The 23,272-nt window shown below is 35.8% G+C and overlaps 2 protein-coding genes and 1 pseudogene across 3 annotated transcripts; 2 read left to right on the plus strand and 1 right to left on the minus strand.

The window, feature by feature from the left end:
* Positions 1 to 56: 56 nt before the first annotated feature.
* Positions 57 to 9,381, plus strand: LOC119987857 (DCN1-like protein 2). The gene is made up of 11 exons (XM_038832756.1): positions 57 to 277; positions 1,115 to 1,176; positions 1,791 to 1,927; positions 3,452 to 3,510; positions 3,602 to 3,625; positions 4,834 to 4,916; positions 5,004 to 5,068; positions 5,295 to 5,344; positions 8,005 to 8,106; positions 8,306 to 8,365; positions 8,971 to 9,381. The coding sequence occupies exons 1-11, from the start codon at positions 275 to 277 to the stop codon at positions 9,103 to 9,105; spliced, it is 780 nt and encodes a 259-aa protein (XP_038688684.1). The 5' UTR covers positions 57 to 274; the 3' UTR covers positions 9,106 to 9,381.
* A 3,963-nt stretch (positions 9,382 to 13,344) lies between these two features.
* On the plus strand, positions 13,345 to 17,521 carry LOC119989855 (annotated as a pseudogene). Its single transcript, XR_005465900.1, has 12 exons — positions 13,345 to 13,424; positions 13,563 to 13,750; positions 13,867 to 14,117; positions 14,251 to 14,371; positions 14,458 to 14,574; positions 15,215 to 15,441; positions 15,552 to 15,667; positions 16,047 to 16,145; positions 16,239 to 16,469; positions 16,571 to 16,693; positions 16,948 to 17,152; positions 17,233 to 17,521. The product of XR_005465900.1 is annotated as a (-)-kolavenyl diphosphate synthase TPS28, chloroplastic-like (transcript).
* A 436-nt stretch (positions 17,522 to 17,957) lies between these two features.
* LOC119989756 (glyceraldehyde-3-phosphate dehydrogenase GAPCP2, chloroplastic-like) lies at positions 17,958 to 23,006 on the minus strand. Its single transcript, XM_038835446.1, has 14 exons — positions 22,713 to 23,006; positions 22,355 to 22,443; positions 22,130 to 22,200; positions 22,006 to 22,044; positions 21,249 to 21,349; positions 20,243 to 20,355; positions 19,960 to 20,059; positions 19,724 to 19,870; positions 19,203 to 19,263; positions 18,998 to 19,095; positions 18,763 to 18,905; positions 18,555 to 18,638; positions 18,299 to 18,388; positions 17,958 to 18,177 (listed from the first exon to the last, which is right to left on the minus strand). Exons 1-14 carry the CDS (start codon positions 22,812 to 22,814, stop codon positions 18,123 to 18,125), a joined length of 1,293 nt encoding a protein of 430 aa, XP_038691374.1. The 5' UTR covers positions 22,815 to 23,006; the 3' UTR covers positions 17,958 to 18,122.
* Between the last annotated feature and the right edge of the window lie 266 nt (positions 23,007 to 23,272).

Genomic DNA, 23,272 nt, shown 5'->3' on the forward strand with positions numbered 1-23,272 from the left:
TCGAGTCAAGCCAGGGCAGGAGTAGCTCGAACGGCCCGGGGCATTCAGACTGACACTAGGGAAGAACGGTTCATTCTCTTTTCTCACGAAGTACGATCGACCCCTGAAAGGAGCAAAACCACCAAAAAGTAGCACACAAAATACGATCGTTACTAGCGATAATCGAATCCATAAACCAAAAGCACAGAACCTTAATTGAAGTTCCCGTTCAACTATAACAGCTTGATTTGCAGAGAAAGTATTAGAGCTCTTACATCAAACATCGTCTTCCAAGATGGTTAGTTACTCCTTCCTCTGCTATTACTTCCCTTTCTCTCTGCTTTTGCTGTGTATACCTCTCTTTTTTGTCAATTCTTTGTGGGCTTTGCAACTAGTGGATATATGAAGTTGAAATCGGTTTTACTGAATATAATTAGATGGTGTCGCTCTCGTTTTGTGAATTCGAGTTTGAATTATTATTATTTTTCATCTGGTGGAGTCTCTGTTTGGGTGCTAGGAAAGTTGAGGAAAAGAGTAGAAAGGTTCACTCTGAATATCAACAACGCTGTGGGTAACTAAAATTAAACAACTTTTTTGTTTGTTTTGTTATAATTTGAAGGAAATGAGAGAGATCAGAAGGGGAAGAAAAAGGTGAAAGCAGGTTTTGAAGGCATTGTCTGCTTGGGCTGCACCACCACTTTGTTATTTAAAAGGCACCTCAAGCGTTATGAGGTTGGGCCAAACTTGTTAACGACATTACTTAGCTTTCACCAAGCAATGTGGGACTTTTATAGTCTTACCAGTTTTGTTTTGAAGTATACTGGTTTTTCATGCGAAGTAATTTGAAAGCTCAGATTTGAATCATTTAAAGAACGCCAGGGCGAGAGACTATTTTGATGAATTTGGTGCCAGCACAGCATCTTACAGAGCCCTTCAAAAACAATTTTTTTTGGAATAGCACTTTTCCTTTCATGTTTTATGTATAAAGATACACTCAGATTGATAGACATGAATGAATTTGATTCTTTGATTACACTGGTGCTTGCTATTTTTCATTGATTTTTTTTTTCAAATATTATTTATTGAGGTATGCATGGGTTTGAAAGGTATAACATATTTCTTTTCCTTTTGACAGCACAAGTTGGGTAGAGGCCACCGTGACAAAGTCCAGCAGTTTATGACCATAACTGGAGCAAGGTATCCTGATAATTAGATGTTGTATCTCTTCTGTACTTTACTCATGGTTTGTTAAATGAATCAACTGCATCAGAGGAACATTCACAAAATGGATTCAAACACGGGTTTGTGAATCAAGATCTGAAATATTGCTCAAGACTTGGACTTAGGAGACTTTTCATGGGTTGAGGTTACTCTGGTGAAAAAAACTACTTTGAGGCATACGGCTGGTTAATCTCATGCCAAAAGAAATATTAGAAATCTTTTTTTAGCTGAGAATCCTTCCATTGACATGGATACTGTTTTCTGTTAAGATTATTTATTTTGCCATTCAACCCAATAAATTAATCTTAACATGGTATCAAATGAGAAGGTCTTGGGTTCAAATATTATGTGAGAGTAGCCATAGTATTGAGCCTCGTTTGTTGTGCACGTGTTGGGCATTCGGATTGCCCAGCCCACACGTGAGGGGAGTGTTAGAATATATATATAAATGATGTGAAACGTCCCAAACGAAGAAGTTAACTTATTAGGTTGAATGACGAAGTAGCTAATCTTAACAAGTAGGATAGTCTTATTTTGGTGTATTTGGAATTTCTTTTTAATTTATCTGTAATCCAACATGTTTGATGCAGTGACAAGGTTGCCCTTCAAGTTCTGAAGGCAAATGATTGGCATCTTGAAGGAGCATTTGATGTGTTCTACAGCCGACCACAAATCCAAACGGTCACGGACACTAAACATTTGGACAAACTTTACAATAGATATAAAGGCAAGATATGGCTCTGTACTTACTATCTGTCTGTCCCACAATCTTGTACTTAGCTTCATGCCTTTTATATCCATTGAGAGTGAAATGAAAGACTGTAAAAATCACTTTAAAAATTCATAAAGCTGCATATAATATTGCCTTTAGATAGTCGTTAATCTTGGCGGTGGTATCCTAGTACACAACATCATTCTATACAAGCTAAGCTGCTAAGTTCTTCAGCAAATAATTGCTCCGAAAGTTCGCATCTTCAATATTTTCTGCAAATGAACCTCTAAATGATGTGAGAAGTTATGATTGGATGTTTTCGATACTTGGTAATGGCAAAAGTGTTGTTTGTCCTAGGGGTGATCGTGGTTCCGAATGGTCTTTGTTGCTAAATATGGACTAGTGGCTGCTAGTTAGTTATATGTGGGACTTGGCAAATGATGATCCCTTCATTGCTAATGGAAAATAACTTATCACCCTCCCTCCCTTGAGCTTTTAAGCTTGATTTCTACAGAATTTTTGCATATTGTTCTGTACTTGAATTATGGAATGAGGTCTCATAATTAGTCTTCTACAGCATAAACAGAGCCAAAAACATAGGTTGTTTACCAGCTTACAAAGTTACAATTACTTTTATGGTTTACCTGGTTGTATTTTATTATCAAAAGCATATGTGTGTTATAAAACATGATATAACAGGTTGAGTAGTATCGAAGGCATGGTCAGAAACATTATAAGTTTATAACCATTGTTTGTCTTGATGGTTGTTGAAATATAATCACAGTTTGGTTCTTTGATAATACCTGCTCTTAATCTTGGTCTTATTAAGTGTGAATTGTTATTAGCTGCAGTGTGATAGAAACTCCCACATCGGAAAGATAGGGGAGTTCAGTGTTGTTTATAAGGAGGGCAAAGGCCACTCCTTAACATGTCCAATAGGTTTTTACAAGAGCCCATGAAACATTGGTATTGTGGAGACCCATTGGACTATAGCCGGTCCATGGGTGCATGCACCCATGGATGCGGGCTGGGCCTGTTGGACTGTTAGGGTGGGGTTTGGGCCTGGACTCTCCAGAGCCCATGAAACACTGGTATGGAGGGGTCCTTATCACAGTGCTATCACAATGATACATGTCAATTGTAGAACTTTGGCAGTTGGCAACTACCTGGATATTTTGGAAGGTGATAAATAGCAGGAATGTTCAATGAATTTCTTTTGCATTCAAAGGCAAAAAAGGGAAAGAAAATAAAATGGTAGAAGTTTCCCCAGAAATTTTCAATACCCTTACCATTGGCTACCAATAGTTATTTTTATTATGGCTGTTTCCTCACATCTTTCTACTTGTTAAATGTCTGTTTCTCATGAATAGATTTAAGTTTCATCCCATAGTCAACTGACAACTGATAAATTGGATATTACAACAGAGAAACGCTGTTCTTTTGCATGGTTTCTTTAGTATCTGAATTTCTTTCCAATTGTATGAGGAAATATACTATGATATTCATGTTTACTGAGCTTTGATTTTAATGTGTTTTCAGACCCTTATGTTGATATGATACTCGCAGATGGTGTAAGTCTCCTTTGCAGTGATCTCCAGGTGACCATTCAATTGGCATATAGTTGATATTGTGGTAGCTAAGTCATTTCATTGTAGTTTTGAATAACATTTGAGTCTTTCTTTGTGGCAGGTGGATCCTCAAGATATAGTTACGGTATGTATATGTTCATTCTTTCAAAGAAGAATTTATATGTTTATATCCAATTATAAGTCCTTTATTAGGTATGTGATATAATGATCCCCAATTTTCTCTAGAAATTTTTTATTCATACTAAATTTAATTTTGGTCCTTTGGAAACTTTTGATGCGCTGAGATGATATTTATGAAAGTTTTTGTCTGTATTGGACTCTGTAAAGATAAAGGAATTTCGTAGAAATTTTTTCAGTTCCTGATCATATGTCCTTGGATTTACCTGAGGTTTGACTTACACTATCTAAGAAATGGTTGTTAGGGTGGAATAATTTATATTCAGTGAAAAGTCTGTTATATTGCGCTATGCATATATATTAGATCTTGGCTGTCCACTTTTACCTTCTCATTTAGTGACAGATGTGTTGGGAACATATATTATCCAGAGTGGCAGGTGAACTAAAAGCTTTTATGCTCCTCTCATCATGAAGGAGACATGGAAACCATAATAACAAAAATGTTTTAAGCTTGCTCTTCTCATGAAATGTTGAAATATTTAGTGGCTGATGCACGAGGCCATTAATTTTTTTTCTTTTTAATTTGTTTTTCTAAGAGCTGAGGAATCCTTTGTAGAGAAGGTTTCCCTTTTAGTTATGTCTTTTTTGAAGTCATTTGTCTAGGTGTATGTACTTCTTGTCTTTTGCTGACTCCTTCGGCGAACATTTGGGTTATGATTAAAAACCGAACCGAAAATTGAATGGACACCCCTATTACGTGGGCGTAAGGTCTGCGTATATTTGGTTGGTTTGCTATAGTTTCTTCTTCCTTCTGCTCTCAGTATGTCTTATGCATGTGTTTTGCCTAACATGTCAATGTGAATGCTTATTCAAACAGTCGAAATGTGGTTATTGATTGCCAAATGATACATGGAACTGTTATGTTTTCCCTTTCTCTTCAATCTTGTGTCTAAGCCACGAAGAGGTTCACACTTTTAGATTCTTATTCATAATATGGCTACTTGCACTAGTAGAAGCTTTGCACGGTTTCTTAGATTTGGTGTACAAACTTTGAACCAAATTTAACTTTTCTGACAGAAATAAGGTACAGATATGTTTGTTTTAATATTTGATTCATCCAGTCAGGTAAATAAATTTGTCTTCTATAGGGAAATTGTTTCGGATAGTAATTTAGCTTGGTTTGCTAATGATGTGAACTGTTGTACTGTGATGCAGTTGGTTGTCTCATGGCATATGAAGGCTGCAACGATGTGTGAATTTTCCAAGCAGGAGTTCATTGGTGGATTACAAGCACTAGGGTAAATCTATAAATACTTTATTTCATTCATAGCTTGAGACTAGTATCATTTAAACTTGTTGAAGGATAACTATATTTTTGATGGCAGGATAGATTCTTTGGACAAGTTCCGCGAAATAATACCATTCATGCGCTCCGAGTTAAAAGATGAACGTATGCATGGACCACATGGTTTCTTATATTATTAGCAGTTACCTTAGGAATATATTTAAAGTTATATATTTCTCTGTTGCCTTGAGTGGATGCTTTTTTTTACGTGATATACTTGTTGGCACAATTTATGCTTGTGAAAAGATTCGTGTGATTTGCTTCGTTGTTATTCTTGGTGCACCTTTTATGTTTTTGTTCTGAAATTACTTCTGCTTATTTGATTATGCAGAAAAGTTCCGTGAAATTTATAATTTTGCTTTTGGCTGGGCAAAGGAAAAGGTATTCATGTGATGAATATTGATTTTTCATAGTATATATTCTTGATGATTCCTCTGCAATGCTTATATCTATCATTCAAATGGTTAATTATTTAACTATTTCTCTGGTGATAATGCTAAAGTAGGATCTGTCTTAGCTATAGAAGCCAGCTCCAACTTACATGTAAATGTTCTGCATCTTGAGGCAAACAAAAGCCGTGTCCCACACCAATCCTTCAACCCACTGTCCTAAAAAATATAATAAAAGCAATGATTCCTTTTACTTCACCAAAATATCTTTTAAGGACAAACCTGTGGCTCAGTGGTAGTGTTGTTGCTACAACCTACAAAGGTTAGGTTCAAATCATGGAAGCAACCTGTCATTTTACAGGGGTAAGGCTGCGTTCATGTTCCCCTTCCTGACCCTTTTGCACGGGAATTGTTTACCCTTTTACCTCTTGCTTATTAGAAATATGTTTCTTTCTTTATTTCTTGGGGGTGAAAGAAGCTGAGCCTTCAGATGAGCATTACATCACATGCTATTTGTGTGGTCAAGTGAGTTGCCTGAATCACTGCTTGTAAGTTATAATTGACAAAAATTCCTGATGAGGATGGCAACTACGTTGTAAGGGTACTCTTAAAATCTATGAATGTGAAGGTGGAATTCATAGAGACATGAATTTTATGGATGCAGGATGTCGAATTTTGTTGTTAATAAACCTTTGATGTGGTGAAACTTGTGAACTCATAGATTGGGAGGTGCTTAAGAGTTAAGATAACCCAGAAGTAAAGGTCATGTTACCAAAAGAATTAGAAGATATACTGCAAATTAGGGAAGTTAGCAGCGCAAATTGAAACGAAGATCCATAATCAAAAGGAAAACTTCATGCATGCTACTCGTGCTTTATGCTCTCCGTCTCTCTCTGGTGTGCATGCTCGTGTATTGCCTTTATGGAAATTTTGATTATATATATTCACACTGGGAAAAACCGTTTAAAATGGTATGAACATGTACAACAGAGAGATAGCGGTGTGGCGGTGAGGAGAATCTAGAGGATTTGGATAGGAGAGGGTAGGAAGTGAAGAGCAAGACCTAAAAAGACATGGCTTGAATTAGTAAGAGAGGACGTGGATTCAATAGAAGTTAATGAAAGTATGATCCTAAATAGAAATCAATGGCGGAAACAAATATACATAGTGGATTATCGTAGATTTTCTCATAGACTCATGTAGCGGATCCCAAACTTTTGGGATAAAGACTCAGATGATGATGATATTCACTCATTTGGTGGATCTTTAGACACTAATATAATTGGATCTGCTCTTCATAGCTCCCCCGAACACAGCTTACAACTTTAATCGTACAGTGTACTATAACTGGTATTCTTGTGATTAGTTTATATATGTTTTAATTATTATTGGCACATGCAGTTAAACATGTATGCATGTTCAAGTTCTTATTTACTATGCTTTTTTAATGGTGATTTCACTGATTTGCAACATTATAAATCTTGCAACATTACCTCTTGCTTATTAGAAATATGTTTCTTTCTTTATTTCTTGGGGGTGAAAGAAGCTGAGCCTTCAGATGAGCATTACATCACATGCTATTTGTGTGGTCAAGTGAGTTGCCTGAATCACTGCTTGTAAGTTATAATTGACAAAAATTCCTGATGAGGATGGCAACTACGTTGTAAGGGTACTCTTAAAATCTATGAATGTGAAGGTGGAATTCATAGAGACATGAATTTTATGGATGCAGGATGTCAAATTTTGTTGCTAATAAACCTTCGATGTGGTGAAACTTGTGAACTCATAGATTGGGAAGTGCTTAAGATAACCCAGAAGTATAGGTCATGTTAACTAAAAAATTAGAAGATGTACTGCAAATTAGGGAAGTTAGCAGCGCAAATTGAAACGAAGATCCATAATCAAAAGGAAAACTTCATGCATGCTACAAATGCTTTATTCTCTCCGTCTCTCTCTGACGTGCATGCTCGTGTATTGCCTTTATGGAAATTTTGATTAGATATATTCATACACTAGGAAAACCGTTTAAGATGGTATGAACATGTACAACATGGAGATAGCGGTGAGGAGAATCTAGAGAATTTGGATAGGAGAGGGTAGGAAGTGAAGAGCAAGACCTAAAAAGACATGGCTTGAAGTAGTAAGAGAGGATGTGGATTCAATAGAAGTTAACGAAAGTATGATCCTAAATAGAAATCAATGGCGGAAACAAATATACGTAGTGGATTATCGTTGATTTTCTCGTAGACTCATGTAGCGGATCCCAAACTTTTGGGATAAAGGCTCGGATGATGATGATGATATTCACTCATTTGGTGGATCTTTAGACACTAATATAATTAGATCTGCTCTTCATAGCTCCCCCGAACACAGCTTACAACTTTCATCGTCCTGTGTACTATAACTGGTATTCTTGTGATTAGTTTATATATGTTTTAATTATTATTGGCACTTGCAGTTAAACATGTATGCATGTTCGAGTTCTTATTTACTATGCTTTTGGAATGGTGATTTGCAACATTAATCTGGGACATAGTCATTGAGTATAATTTCAAATTACACATTGATATGGTTTCTTCTAACAATATATTGTTGACATATTGTACTCATCTTTTTGATGTGCTCTAATCTGATGTTTCTGTGGTATTCCAGGGTCAGAAATCATTGGCATTAGATACAGCAATTGGAATGTGGCAGTTACTGTTTGCCGAAAAGAAGTGGCCATTGGTTGATCACTGGTGTCAGTTCTTACAGGTAGCATTTGAATGAGCCCATTTTAATTTATTAATTTGTGGTTGAAGATGTTGGTCTTAGCAAGCAGCATGTCTTGTAACTTGAATCAACATGTATTGGATTGCCCTGCACATGCAATGCATTAGACTGATTCAATTGAGAAAGCAATGCCCTTGAGATGGCTTTTTTACTTTTTATCTTTTGATGTCATGTATTTCAGGTGAAGTATAACAAAGCAATCTCTAGAGACACATGGTGTCAACTACTGGAATTTGCAAGGGTAAGATCTGAAGCATCAAAATGCATGTTTTTAGCTCATCTCATTTTTGAGTGGCAATCAGTCTCCGTCTACTAGTACTTTGAAAAATGAGGACAATAATGTGGCTTAGGCAGAATTGGTTATGCAAACCACCCCCTCTCTCTCAAGGGGAAAAGATGGCCAACTTTTTCCTTGGCTCGTCATAGTATCTTTGTGGATGCAACCTAGTTAAGATGTCCATTTGTCTTTTATTTTATTCGTTTTCTTTTTTCTCCAATTACTTATCTGACACTGTTTCCAAATCATGTTCTTATACCAAGCATTTGCTGCGTATTTACTGCCCTGTGAGTCCTAATTTTTGGTTCATTGAAGGAGCTTGAATTATGTTGATACCTTTAAAATGGCCTTTTAGGATTGAATGGAAATCCCATTCAACGGTATAATAAAGTTCAGAGCCACAAGCTGTAGAATTTTTCATACCTCAACTGTTTATATTTATGTAAGATAAAATCGCAAAGGAATGAGTTTTTAGTTGTTTAATCTTTCATATGCCCTAATATGGATTACTGATTATTTGATCGATACTCACGATAAGATTTATTTCCTGATTGCTTCTGAACATGCAGACTGTAAATCCTTCGCTATCAAATTATGATGCTGAAGGTGCCTGGCCTTATCTCATCGATGAATTTGTCGAGTTCTTGACTGAGAACAGCATTGTGCAGAAGGGTGAGTGTAACGATTGGAGCCAAAATCAATGATGAGCTGCTGCTGGTGTTTGTTGATGTTGGGAATACTCTTAGTTTGGATTTAGTTGTTCAATTTATTATCTTCAGAAACAAGACAAGACGGGCGAAAAAAGAAGGAAAGAGAGAAAATACTCCCTATTGGAAAACACATTTGTGGACCAAAAATTAGTTCACTGCATTTTTATGTAGCTGGATATGATATCTACAGCATTGTGAATTTATTGGGCAGGACAGTTTCTGGATTTTGCTGTGGAACTTTTTTTTTCAGTTTATTAGTGTTACCTCTAATACTTTTTGCTAGATGTGTAAAATGGGCTGGTGGCCCGTTGGCCCGGAACATAGATGGCCCACCCAAGCAGCAGGCCTTTTGCTGTAGGAGCTAGCAAATACGTAGACACCAATTAAAGAGGAGATATATGAAGTAGAGTAGGTGCTAATCTTCTATCTGCATTGTTTCAATTTTGTGGAACAAAAATGTTAGGATCCCGGTCATCTCAATAATTAATCTTGTTTCTTGACCGATGTAATTATGGGGTTCACAAAACTTTGTGATTGAATTAGAGAGTGACATGTCTGCTATTGAGATTCTTATCACTTCTGTTTATGGAATGTCACTAGAAAGATTAGAAAAAGATGGATTAATATATATGTGGTATATTAATCCAAGCTCTTTCAATTTGTAGAAAGACTACCGAAGGAGAGAGAACACACCTTTAATATGGATGGGAAGAAAATTTTTAAATTAACAAAAAAAATATTCGGTGTCTACATAAGAGAACTCATATATATGTGGATTTTTATTAGAATATAATAGAACGGTAATGGTAGAATGCCCGGGAAGAACCATTACAGAGGACATATGCCCTAAAAACAAATAGCAGAAAAAAAAAATTGAAAGACATAAAACCAATAAGGAAAACTACATCCAAAACAATATACAACATTATGAAAACAAAATATGTTTATCTAAGAGCAACTCCAAAGGAAGTGTTAAAACCTTATTTTTATAGCACCTTAAACAGTACAAAAGAAGGGTGTTAAATTTTGTTTAATCCAATGAAATTTGTTAAAATGGGGTGGTAAAATTACTTTTGGGCCAAGTTTATTTAAAATTGAAGTGCAACTCATTTTTAAAATTTAATTAACTCATATAACTGTCATTCCCTCCATCTTTAGCACCTCAAGTTTCAATCCTATCCCTGCCTAATCATTGGTATTCTCGTGGGCTGAAGTGTCTCTCTAGAGAGTGCTAAAAATAGCACCCTAGAGTGTGGGGGTGCTATTTTACCTCCCAATAGATTGATTTTTGCAGAATGAGGTGTTATAATGTCGGTTGGAGTTGATAGCACCCCGGATGATACCTAAATTGAGGTTGCTCTTAACGAGAATGCTTTACACACATCGATTGATTAAAGATGGAGATGGGAATGCATTGAAGTAACCAAAAGGACAACAACTTTATAAAGGAAAAGATGTTCCCCTTACCTTATTATTTTTTTGTCTTTTCATGAAACAACTAACAAACAACATTTTGTATAATTCGTTGTGCATTATTCAAATTCTGTAAGTTGATAGTATTCTACTGAAAAGAAAAGGAAAGAAAGGTTAGAAAATTTGGTTGAGTTGAGTTCATGTGCTTGCATTTTTCTTGGCTTATGAGTTTTGAGTTGTTAGAGAGAACCGACCATGGCACGAAAAAATGGTCGACATTAACTCTAATCTAACTAACACGAAAAATGATACAATTAATCAAAGAATAAAAAAGAAATCAAGTTGCATAAAAATGGAATCAAATAATTGTATTAATTAATGTTGATTAGAGAGCTTTAACACTTGTTTAATGCAAACCAAACAAAAGAATTAATGATTAGAAAATTTGTTGAGCTGAATACCTTGAACATTGTGAAGTTTTGACTAATTCCATGGCAGAAAAGTACGTGGCAGTTCAATCTATAACACGAAAACTAATACAAAATGACTAATTTGAACATCAAGTTGCATACTGGCCCATAAGATTTTGTCTTTCCAAGAAGTCATCCATCTCAATATTGCTCGCACAAGAGCACGCTTAACTATAGAGTTCCGATGAGATCACATGCATCTCTTTCAAGAAAAAAGATTGTTATTAGTTTGGAAGTTTCACCTATTATATATATATCCGATATAGAATAGTTTGACGTATATCTTCACCCAAACTCCTAGCTTGTAACATGAGTGGGCGGGGCGACAATCCTCTATAGTACAAGCTTTTATGCTGTTGGGTGAGTTGCCAAGTACATTTTATATATATATATATATATATATATCGTATATCTTCACCCAAACTCCTAGCTTGTAACATGAGTGGGCGGGGCGACAATCCTCTATAGTACAAGCTTTTATGGTGTTGGGTGAGTTGCCAAGTACATTATATATATATATATATATATATATATATATATATATATATATATATATATAATGTACTTGGCAACTCACCCAACACCATAAAAGCTTGTACTATAGAGGATTGTCGCCCCGCCCACTCATGTTACAAGCTAGGAGTTTGGGTGAAGATATACGTCAAACTATTCTATATCGGAAGCACAACATGTCCATAATTTTGATGTCCATAAGTGTTCATAATCTAGGTGACGTGAGGAGAAGTGTGGGGACCATCTAATACAAAATGGTCCCCCACACTTCTCTTCATGCCGCCTAGATTATGGACACCAAAATTATGGACACATATCATTTTGGTAAGTATATATATACTTTTATTTAACAAGAAAGTCCGTTGCCACGATGTACATATATGTTGCACTTGCATTTATACTTCCATATTTAGATTATAACGTATATGTTCAAAAGTACAATATAACTTACATAGAATCTGCTCTAAGGATTGTAAAAGATATTTTTTATTTTACTTGTTATCTGCTCTAATATAATTATTTATAATTCAAATTAATTAGTATAATTTTGCAACCAAGTTATATTTACTAGAGCGGATATTAAGAACCAATTTATAGATAGCCATAAAAATTCTAAAGATGCTGTCCTCGAATCTCCGCGGTGCCCCCCTCATTCCAAATCCCGGCTACATCACTGAAATACCCGAGAAAACACGTCACATAGGACAGATGATTAAAAGTATCCAAAGGGACAATCACCTTAAAGGACAAGATGTTTCCCTTACGGCAAAAACAACTAACAAATATCATATTCTATAAACTCGTTGTGCATTATTATTGCATAAACAAATAACAAATCGCTGTTTCTGTTTTTGATCATAGGCGTTTCTAGTGTTCTTGAGGTTTTTTCCAACTCCCTATTATTTTTGGAGATAAGAGTTGAGTTGTTGTTTTTTTTAGCGAGGGAGAGAGAGGGATAACAAATCGCTGTTGAAACCCCCCACATCAATATTTATATTCAGGCTTCGTTTGACATAGCGTATTTGCTGTCAAAATAAGCCAGCTTATAAGTTGTGAAAAATAAGACAACTTATAAGTTTGTGAAATAAATTGTCAGGTGTTTGGCGAAATTTATAGTATAAGCTAGCTTATAAGCTTAAAAAAAGAAGTGTATTTAAGTTTAATTTAAAAGATAAAATAAAAATTTTATAATATTATATATAATATTATCTTAATAAAAAAATTAAAAAAAAACAAACATAAACTAAGCTCTAAAATAAGTTTCAAATTGAAACTTTTTTTTTTGGAGTTTATTAAAATTTATAAGCTAGCTTAAAATTTCGGTTAGTTGATAATGTTCTTAAATGCAAGCCAAATATAAAAAACAAAATAAAAATGACAAGAAAAATTTATTTTATTGAGTAAATGAGTCCCTTAAAACGTTTGAGTTTTGACTAATTAATTCGAAAACTTATACAAAACGAATACTATATAATTTGGACGTCAAGTAGCATACTAATGTTGACTAATCTTTAATTAAAGAGATTTTAACACTTCTTTAATTAATGCAAACCAAAAATAAAAAACACAAAAGAAGAATGACTAGATTGAAAATTTTATTGAGGTACCTTGAACGTTTGACTTTTGACTAATTCCAGAGTACTACTGCCATGGCAGAAAAGTGACCATCCACTTCAATCTAACACGAAAACTAATACAAAACGAATATATAAGGATAAGATCATGGATCACGTTGTATTCATTTATTCAAAAGATAAGAGAATTTGAAACCCTAAGACACTCTAGCCATCATAAAGATGGATTGTATATATATGTGTGTGTATCTGTGCACTGATAACTATTTGTGCAGATATGGATGCATTTGGAGATGTTGTGCCGGAGACCCTCGAGAATAGCATGGAAGCAGAAGCTGTCAAGGTGACATTAGCAATTCATTTTAACGTTGGTTTTTTTCTTTTCTTTCTGCCTTATTTAACATCCATGCATATTGTTGATATGGTGATATTTATATTGGTTTTTTTTTTCTTTTTCAAAATGTATATTGGTCTTGAACAGATTAAAGAACAGGTCGACAATATTGAATCGTTTCTGGGATCAATTGAAGATGGAGATATGAGCAGTTCTGCTTATGATATTGCCTGGGTTGCCATGATTGAAGACGTTAACCAGAAGGGTGTCCCTCAATTTCCAGCTTGTTTGCTTTGGATCGTAGAGAATCAGCTTGACGATGGTTACGATGGCTTGTTCTCGGCATATGCGTCCATCTCAATATTTGGGATAGTTGGGACAAAAACACTGAAATGAAATCGTTGGCATTTTCGTTTCAACATTGCTACTAAGAACATGCACATTTTCGAAGGCATATATGTAAAGCTAATTACAAATCTACGTACAGGATACCAAAGGACAGAATGCACAGTGTTCCCACAACAGTACTTTATAACTTGGAAGGAATACAAGACTTGGATTGGGAAAAGATTCTAAAGCTACAATGCCATGATGGCTCATTCTTGAGCTCTCCATCCTCCACTGCCTTTGCATACATGAAAACAAAAGATGAAAACTGCTTTACATATCTAAAACAAGTTACAAAAAGATTCAATGGGGCAGGTAGTTCATGTAATTTGTATTACTTCTATCATTTTATCTCCATAATCAGAAAATTCAACTTTTAGTATTGCTTACATGTGTGTGTATATATATATATATATATATATATATGCCATTGCAATAAAATTTTCAGTCCCGTCCATGCACCCTATTGACTTGTACGAGCGTCTTTGGGCTGTCGATCGCTTGCGACGCCTAGGAATCTCTCGATTTTTCGAGGGGGAGATTAAAGAATATATGAGTTTTGTCCAAAGGTGGGGAAACATGACAGAAAACAACTTGTTTCAGGTAATTTATTTTTCATGAATATGCATGTATATGAAGACGACCTTTGATTCAGGTATTGGACAAAAGATGGAATGCATGTCCTGGACAAGAAATTCGCAGCTTCGCGATACCGATTGTACCGCCATGGGATTCAGGCTACTTAGACTTCACGGCTTTCAAGTTTTCCCTGGTAAACAAATTAATTGGCTAAATTGTACTTTCTATCCCTCAACTATAAACGATTGTTGAATTAATTGTTATACAATGTATAAGAAGTTGACGGGGACATTGTTAGCCAGTTGCCAGGGTACATTTTTTTTACAAGTATACATCGTTATATAATATTTGATGCAATTTTAAGAAGCAAACCAACTAGTAGGATTAAAAACTCATGTTGCAAGAATCGTGCAAAATTCAACCTAGAGCTTGATTCGATGTGCTTGACAATACTAATGGTTATGACATTAGTCCCACCCTATTTATTGTTTATCAAATTCTACTGTTTAGTGATCAAATGGGCATTTTTAAGAGGTTTTTGACATTTTCATAATTTCACATTTTTGTGTTTTTCATTTCATTTAAAGTTGTAGACACCCCTATATAAGTCTCATTATATTTTGCTTTGAAGACAATTTACAAAACTTTGAGGGTATTTTATCTATGTTTGGTGGATTTCAGTGTTTGTATTCTAGGCTAACGTTAGTTTAACCTTGATCGTAGTTTTCGACCGCGTCAATAATAAGGAGCAAGTCGCTACTTTAGCATCTCGTGCATTATTTATGTATGTATGTATATATGTATGTAGTAGTCATGTCAGTTGTATTTGGCAGATATGTTTCAGAATTCTAAGAAAGACAATGAATTCATCTGCTATGAAGGCCAATGGAACGAGGCAATCAGCGTAATGTCTAATCTGTACAGGGCTTCTCAACTGATGTTTCCTGATGAGAAGATTCTTGAAGAAGCAAAGCAGTTCACTTCCAAATTCCTAAGAGAAAAACAAGCTTCTAATCAACTTATTGATAAATGGATTCTAACTACAGACTTATCTGGAGAGGTATATATATAATCGACACGCCTAAATCCTAAACCCTAAATTTCAGCAGATATCGTCTAAAATATTTTCATGCAAAGATGATAAAATGTTAAAGAGCTGGATGTGTGAAGGTTGCATTTGCACTGGATGTTCCGTGGTACGCATGCTTGCCTTGATTGGAGGCGAGATTTTACATTGAACAGTACGGGGCAGAAGATGTTGTATGGATTGCCAAGACTCTTTACAAGTAATACTATATGATTATATCGTTTGGACTAATTTAAACTCATGAAACTTCATTGGCTAGATTTATATGTATACTTAGATCTATTTTATCTACTCGAACATCATTTTTTACAGTTTACAACATCTCTATTTAACAACAACTGTATCAGTATCTCTATCATTATTCTATATTTTATGTTTAGAGATTGTTGAGTCGATCTCCTTATATATAGTAGAGAACCACTCTTGCAAGTATCTATTTTAACTATTTTTTTTTTTACAATATCGATGCACTAGTATTTTTGCAACAATCTGTCATTCTCGTTATCTATTTCAGCTATTTGTATCAATTTACAGATACTAATTAATGCAAGTTATCTGACCTCCACATCTTACCTCAGTGTACCATACATTGACAACAACATGTATCTAGAGCTTGCTAAACTAGATTACAACAATTGCCAAGCATTGCATCGCTTTGAATGGATTAGTATCCAAAAGTAAGCTCCCAACATGATTTTTTTTTCCTGCTATATATACAAGATTATATAAAACTCATTACAAAGACATATCTTTGTTGGCCTACAATACAGGTGGTATGAAGGATTTGAATTTGGAGGTTCTGGGGTGAATAGAAGAAGCCTCCTTTGTGCATATTTTGTGGCTGCAGCCAGTATTTTTGAGCAGGAAAGGTCGATCGAGCGCCTTGCCTGGGTTAAGACTGCAATCTTGATAGAAACTGTTGCATCTTACTTCATAAATTCTACAAAGCAAAGGCGAAAATCCTTTGTCAATGAATTCAGAAAATGTGTGAGAAATGAGAGGTAATTAATCACTAATTTTCTTCACTTCCCAATTTTCAACAATAAAAGTGAGATTAATAACAAGAGTTAGAATCCTAAATCATGTTCCTTTTTTATTGCAGAATGATGGAGACAAATACACCAACAACAGAGAAACTAATTCAAGCGATACTTGAAACCCTAAACCAGTTTTGTCAAGATATAATGGTCACTGAAGACATAGTTACTCGTCATTTACATGGCCTGCTGAGTTCCCGTTGTTTTTTTAGGTCGAGAAATGTTAAGACTAAGAGTCTCACATCCTTTTAAATGACAAAACTATGCTGGACAAAACTATGATGGCCCAGAGCAGACAATACCTTGATTGGGCCAAACTTCTATTACCTCCTTATTCTTCTGCTCATCCCTCTCTATTTCTTCAAGTTAAAACAAGAAACCATGAATTGTGAAGGAAGATACAAAAAGGACTAATTCAAACAATGTCAATTCCTTTAATACAGTGGGAAAAGTGGCTTCTAACATGGCAAGAAGAAGGAAATAGACTAACTTGCGAAGCAGAGCTATTGGCGCAAACTATAAATTTCATGGCCGGCTACAAGGTATTCAAAGAAGTCTCACCTCTTTACGTACAACTAATCAACATCACAAACAGAATTTGCTCTCAGCTTGGCCGTCATCAGGAACGGAAGAACAAAAATGGACAGGTACCATATAATGTTTTTTGCATAATTTGATTGATTGATTGATCACGACTCGTTGATTCGATAATCCAATCGATAAACAGGACAGTTGCAACGACAACCCTCACCGCATCACAACGCCTCAAATAGAGCGGGACATGCAAGAACTTCTGCAGCTGGTGCTGATCAACAACTCCTCAGATGGCGATGGCATGGACGTGAATATCAAGCAAACATTTCTCACGATTGCGAAGAGCTTTTACTACATTGCCTTCATGGATCCTGAGACTGTGAATTCCCACATCGCTAAAGTACTCTTTGAAAGAGTAGATTGAAGTATCAATACATATTTTCAGAGTTAATATTGGTTGTGAAGTCTTGCTGTTGACTAAAGGGTTGCTTTAAGGATTTGGTTGACTTGTTTGGTGCATTGAATCACTTGAAGATAGCATAATTAGTTATCTCCGGACTTAAGGCATAAAGAGTCCCACCAGAGATCAAGATTTGATTCTCTAACTTGGTGCATTTATTTCCAAGTGGTTTGTATTGAAACTTGTTCCAACTAACATGTTGGGCAACTTTATGCATTCCGAGCTCGGCTGAAATTTGGGCTTAGTGGGTTATTGAAAGGACACATCGGGCAATTTTCGACATATGCTTGCATTCCTAGCTCGGCTAAACAATCCAAACCGATTGACTTGTACTAAAGCAGCAGCTAGCACACATCTTCATTATTTTCTAACTTGCATCATAAGATGTCCAAATTCATATGGCTCTCAAAAAGAAGTGGCAACAAATTTGTAACCACTCTTTGAATTGAAGTGACAAGCATTATTTTCTAACTTGCATCATAAGATTTCCAAATTCATATGGCTCTCAAAAAGAAGTGGCAACAAATTTGCAACCACTCTTTGAATTGAAGTGACAAGTAAGCATATGTCAAAAATCAAAGGTGGCTTAGCAGCAACAGAAAAACGAGAGACGCTCTTCACATTTAGTAGAGAGCAGCCACCAACGCCATGTGCTCTATCAGGTCCAGCACTCGGTTGCTGAGATAACAAAACCAACAACATATTTTCGTCATGTACAAATCCAATACCACCACAACTTTTGAAGTTAGCATATATAGCGCAAAATGTTTTCTTAGAGAGGGCAAGAGAGAGATTATACCTGTAACCCCACTCGTTGTCGTACCAAGAAACAAGCTTCATGAATGAGTTGGTCAACCCGATCCCAGCCTTAGCGTCAAATATACTTGACCTGGAATAAAACAAGCATATAAAGAATTCACCAGAGTTCTTGAGAGGGAGAGGGGGAAATCTGATCATCTTAATCTTATCATATTTAAACTCTCTCCCTAAACTGTGCTCCTCTCACAGATCCCCTTAATAAGTGTTGGATAACAACATTAGACTAAAGAAAATACCTTGAATCACCAACAAAGTCAGTGGAGACAACATCCTCATCAGTGTATCCAAGAATGCCATTCAATGGGCCCTCGGAGGCATACCTTTGTTTCAAAATAAGACGTAACTAAGTGACTGTGGAGTAAAATAAAGAGATAGGGTGCGGATAAGAAACAACTGAGAATGGAGAACGTCATTGTGGAAATTAATGGAAGGACTATGACATACTTAATGGCTGCTTTGACATCCTCATAGGAAGCACTCTTCTCAAGTCGACAAGTTAAGTCCACAACAGAGACATTAGGTGTTGGTACACGGAAAGCCATTCCAGTAAGCTTCCCATTGAGCTCTGGAAGCACTTTTCCAACAGCCTACGATGTCGTGAACATAATCATTTTTGGAACAACACTGAACAAAGAAGTCTAATACTTGAATAAAACATTTTAGATTTCTATATTCTTACTTTTGCAGCACCGGTAGAACTTGGGATGATATTTTGTCCAGCTCCACGGCCTCCTCTCCAATCCTTCATTGAAGGACCATCGACGGTCTTTTGTGTTGCTGAATAACCAAAAAGCACAAGTTCATCAGTAAACGCATACACATGACATCTTCAGCAGAGACGAAAGAGAGAGAGACATATGGATTGCAAAGAGAAAGGAAAGGACCTGTTGTTGCATGCACTGTCGTCATCAGACCTTCAATGATACCAAATTCCTCTTGAACCACCTGTAACATGTACACTTAAAACTAGGCAGAAACGAGAAAGGGTAGCTTCGTGGTGACGCAGTGCAAAGTAGGATCGATTGGCTAGTTGTTCACGACTAAGCCAATGAACTTTGGACACCAAGGAAGCTTAGAATTCACCAAGAAAATTGAGAGAAACCTCAAATAAAATTATAAAAAAATTGAGAGAAACCTCAAATAATAATATTAATTCATCATTAATCTCTTTTGACGAAGACGGCTATACTCCTATAAAAACTAAAATTACAAAACCCTAGTAGACATAAACTACCAGAAATACTGATAATAAAATTAAAATATTAACCAATACCCTAATTTGACTAGAATTCCTATTAACTACTAAAAATAAAATGCTCAATAATTAAAGACAACTAATTATTAATAATTTTTGTGGCGCAATGTGAAAGACAATAAGTACCAAAGTTACAGGAAAGAATGAGACCTTGGCAAGAGGGGCAAGGCAATTGGTGGTACAACTTGCATTGGAAACAACATCCATACTAGGCTTGTAAGTTTTCTCATTAACTCCAACCACAAACATAGGTGCATCAGCCGATGGAGCTGATATTACAACTTTCTTAGCACCACCCTGCAGAAAGGTAAAAAAAATAATTAAAGGGCTTTCAATGTTTTTTCTCTGAGGATTGAGGAGCAGAGAAAAAATTTCTACCAACTAACCTTCAAGTGAGTTGAAGCCTTATCAATCGTCGTGAAAACCCCAGAGGACTCAACAACATATTCAGCCCCAAAATCACCCCAGGGGATCTCTGCTGGGTCTCTGGAGAAACATGTTTGAACGCTAATCCTGGTTAGAGATGACTTGAATTCCATATTTCAATAAAACCGGCACAGCCACTCACAATACAATCAAATTGATGCAGTAGCAACCATGCTCTGGAACCAGGAACTTTGATTCCTTCAGAAATATATGTAAAATATACTAAAGGCAAATAGGCAATACCTTTTGCTAACCACTTTGATCTGCTTCCCATTGATTTCCAAGGTAGAATCGTCAACAACCTTGATGGATCCATCGAAAACTCCATGACTGGAATCATATTTAAACATGTAAGCCTACAAGAAAGGAAATGTGCAATAAATATCGCATCGTAACAGAAGGAATCCAACAATCACAAAAATCAGGAATCCCATAGGGACATAGCACATAATTATCAGTACCAAACCAACAACACCTGCCTTCTGTCCCTCTAAACAAAACAAGGCAAACATCATAAGTATTTTATCAAGATTAACCATCTGGCTCGAGAAAGATAAATTTCCCACGAGGCAAAGAATAATGATCAGCATTTTCTGGTATACATTCATCATTGCTGTGTTACATTACTAGCAACAAAAATTGTGATTTAGAAATTGCACGACCAGCATACAGACGATGGTACGATACACTTGCAAACGTATCCATGAATTCAAATTAATCAAACAAGTCATTACAAATCCAAGGCAAAACTTTTACCTCCAAAAAACTCTGCAAACTGCAACTACTTCATCTACCTTGATTTCAGGTTAGCTAGCGCTTCAGGATATCGATAACATTTTAGGAATTCAAAGGTTCCATTGTAGAACAACATGTTTTCCATTTTTCTTCCTAGATAAGAAACTATGATATTTTCCAATCTGTCAAATCTTCTATGCTCAAAAGTTTTTACTGTGATTTTCGAATCAATAAGATAACTGCAATGCATTTGAAACTAATCAAGAAAACTCAGTCAAAACTTGAGATCATTTAAATAGAGCATCAAATTGATCCTCTTAAGGAGGTTATACTCCTAATTCTGAAAGTGTCATAAAATGAACATAAAATGCACCCGAACATGTAAAACACTCACTTGACACTTGTAACATAGAGTTCATAAACAGATACGTGTAGCAACTTTAAGAACATCAATATGTACTTGAAATCCAACAAACTGAAATCCAACAAACTGAATCTAACAGCACATCCTTACCATGTACTTGGCATCAATAAAAGGGTCATTGACGGCTACCACATCAATGTCATCCCTGTAGGTGGCTACTCGCAAAACCAACCTTCCGATCCGACCAAAACCTGCACCAGTTTCAGGGACAAACTCAACAACGACATCTCAGATAGGAGCCCAAATATTCCGGAATTAAGAGACTAAAAGCTAAACATAGAGTATGTTAACTAAATTTTAGTAATCCAAATACCATAACCAGAATAAATTTATTTCATCACATGGATATGACAAACATATAAAAGAAACTGAAAAAAAAAAAACACAAGCATTAAAACCATCCAATTAATTCTAATTTCTAAGTGTCTTCAAAGTTCAAATATTATTTATCATACACCATTTTTATTGGAAAATGCAGGAAAACAATACTAATTCTCAACCAACCCTCCACCAACAAAAACCAGGATAAAAGATATAACTTCCCCAAATTTCTTTGATACGAAATCTCTAAGATAAATAACTTCATCACATCACAACTCCAGGTAAATAATATCACACTAAAGGTAAAGAGTAGTCCTTTGCTGATTTGCAAGCATGGGCATCATCAAGCAAAGGCAAAGCAGCATCCTACTCTTAGAAATATCATTTTTGCAACAATTCATGCACCATGGACAAAGAGCGATGAAAACTGGTGCAAATCAGCATATGCTCAACAAATAGAAAAATAAGCACAAATGCTTTTGGGAAGAACAGGACAGAGGACAGATTTAGTAATAAGAGAACATACCGTTGATTCCCACCTTTGTCTTTCCACTGCTTCTCGATTCTAAACCCGACAAAAGAACCAGCACCTCATTATATCACCAAATTTCAAGATACATACTGATGAATTCAAAATTTTGATTTCTTACTCTGAATGGTGGGAGGAATCTCGGTTGCTGTGGCCTTGATGGGTTGAGTACTCCTTCCCCCACTGCATTGCCTGTATAATTCCATGTGTTTCAATTTCTTTCAATGTAATAACATACTTATGTAGAAAAATAAAAAATGCTAGTATACACGCAAATTTGAAATGTATGTGCAACAGTAAAATAACACGAACTGATATTAACTGAATGATAAAATAATCACCCAACTGAAAGAAGGAAGAAGAACCGCATGGAACTGCAGAGCCAAAAATGCTCTTTGAAGAGCTTAGATCGTGACTAAAACCAATGCTTGCAACCTGCATATCATTGATTAAGACAGTTGAGATAAAAAAAAAAAAAAAAAGAACTTAAACTCCAATTCTCATATTATTTCAACAAAAGCAAAATCGATTTCAAAAAATGATCTTAAACTCCAATTCTCATATTATTTCAAGTATCACCAAGCACAGCTGTTCACTTCTCAAAACAGAGTAAAACAAAGCTCAGCCAGAACAAAAACATGAAACAAAGAACATTATTAATCAAACGACGGAGTTGAGATCAAGTTTGTGATGTTGTTATTGACCTTGAAACGATCGGAAGGTGAGAAGGAGAAGTCGGTGGTTCTGGAAGCGTTAAAGAAAGGAGCAGTGGTGGCTGCAGATCTGAGGAGAGTGGAGAAGGCCATTGCACACAAGTCACAACCACCTCCTGAAAACACCAAAAACCCTAACAACTACTCAGAGAAGGGAAGGTCGTGTTTGCCTTTTGCGAGTTTGCGAAGGCCGAAATGAAAGCAAACGCGTTTTTAAAAGCGGAGTATTTTAATTTTTTCTTTTTCTGCGGAGCTCTCTCTTAATGCAGCGAAACAGCTCTCTCACTTTCTCTCCTGCAAATATTAGAAATAGTAAACGTCTCGTGCGCCCTATTACAGGTGAGTTTGTCGTGTAGTCCCAACCTGACGTCCTCGAAAGACACGTCAGTCCCATTTTGTGGGGTCTCTTTTTTGGCCTTTTTGCTTCAAAAGATCTTCCATCCTGGGCCCACAATTTCGGCTTGTCCCTTTTACTAAAACCACGGTTGGGTTGGGTTTTCTTAAAGGTGGCTTGGCCTATTCTCTACCACTTGTACCAAGTCAAGTTGGCA

Source organism: Tripterygium wilfordii, chromosome 21 (genome assembly GCF_013401445.1).
Source record: "Tripterygium wilfordii isolate XIE 37 chromosome 21, ASM1340144v1, whole genome shotgun sequence".
Lineage (NCBI taxonomy): Eukaryota > Viridiplantae > Streptophyta > Magnoliopsida > Celastrales > Celastraceae > Tripterygium > Tripterygium wilfordii.

Excerpts from the sequence above, each read along its gene's own strand:
- LOC119987857 (XM_038832756.1), top strand. Across the intron at positions 1,177-1,790 it reads ATGACCATAACTGGAGCAAG|TGACAAGGTTGCCCTTCAAG; the intron begins GTATCCTGATAA and ends TGTTTGATGCAG. Across the intron at positions 3,511-3,601 it reads TCCTTTGCAGTGATCTCCAG|GTGGATCCTCAAGATATAGT; the intron begins GTGACCATTCAA and ends TCTTTGTGGCAG.
- LOC119989756 (XM_038835446.1), bottom strand. The coding sequence starts at position 22,814 with ATGGCCTTCTCCACTCTCCTCAGATCTGCAGCCACCACTGCTCCTTTC. Across the intron at positions 19,871-19,959 it reads AGGCTTCAACTCACTTGAAG|GGTGGTGCTAAGAAAGTTGT; the intron begins GTTAGTTGGTAG and ends ACCTTTCTGCAG. Across the intron at positions 18,639-18,762 it reads GATGTCAAAGCAGCCATTAA|GTATGCCTCCGAGGGCCCAT; the intron begins GTATGTCATAGT and ends TTTGAAACAAAG.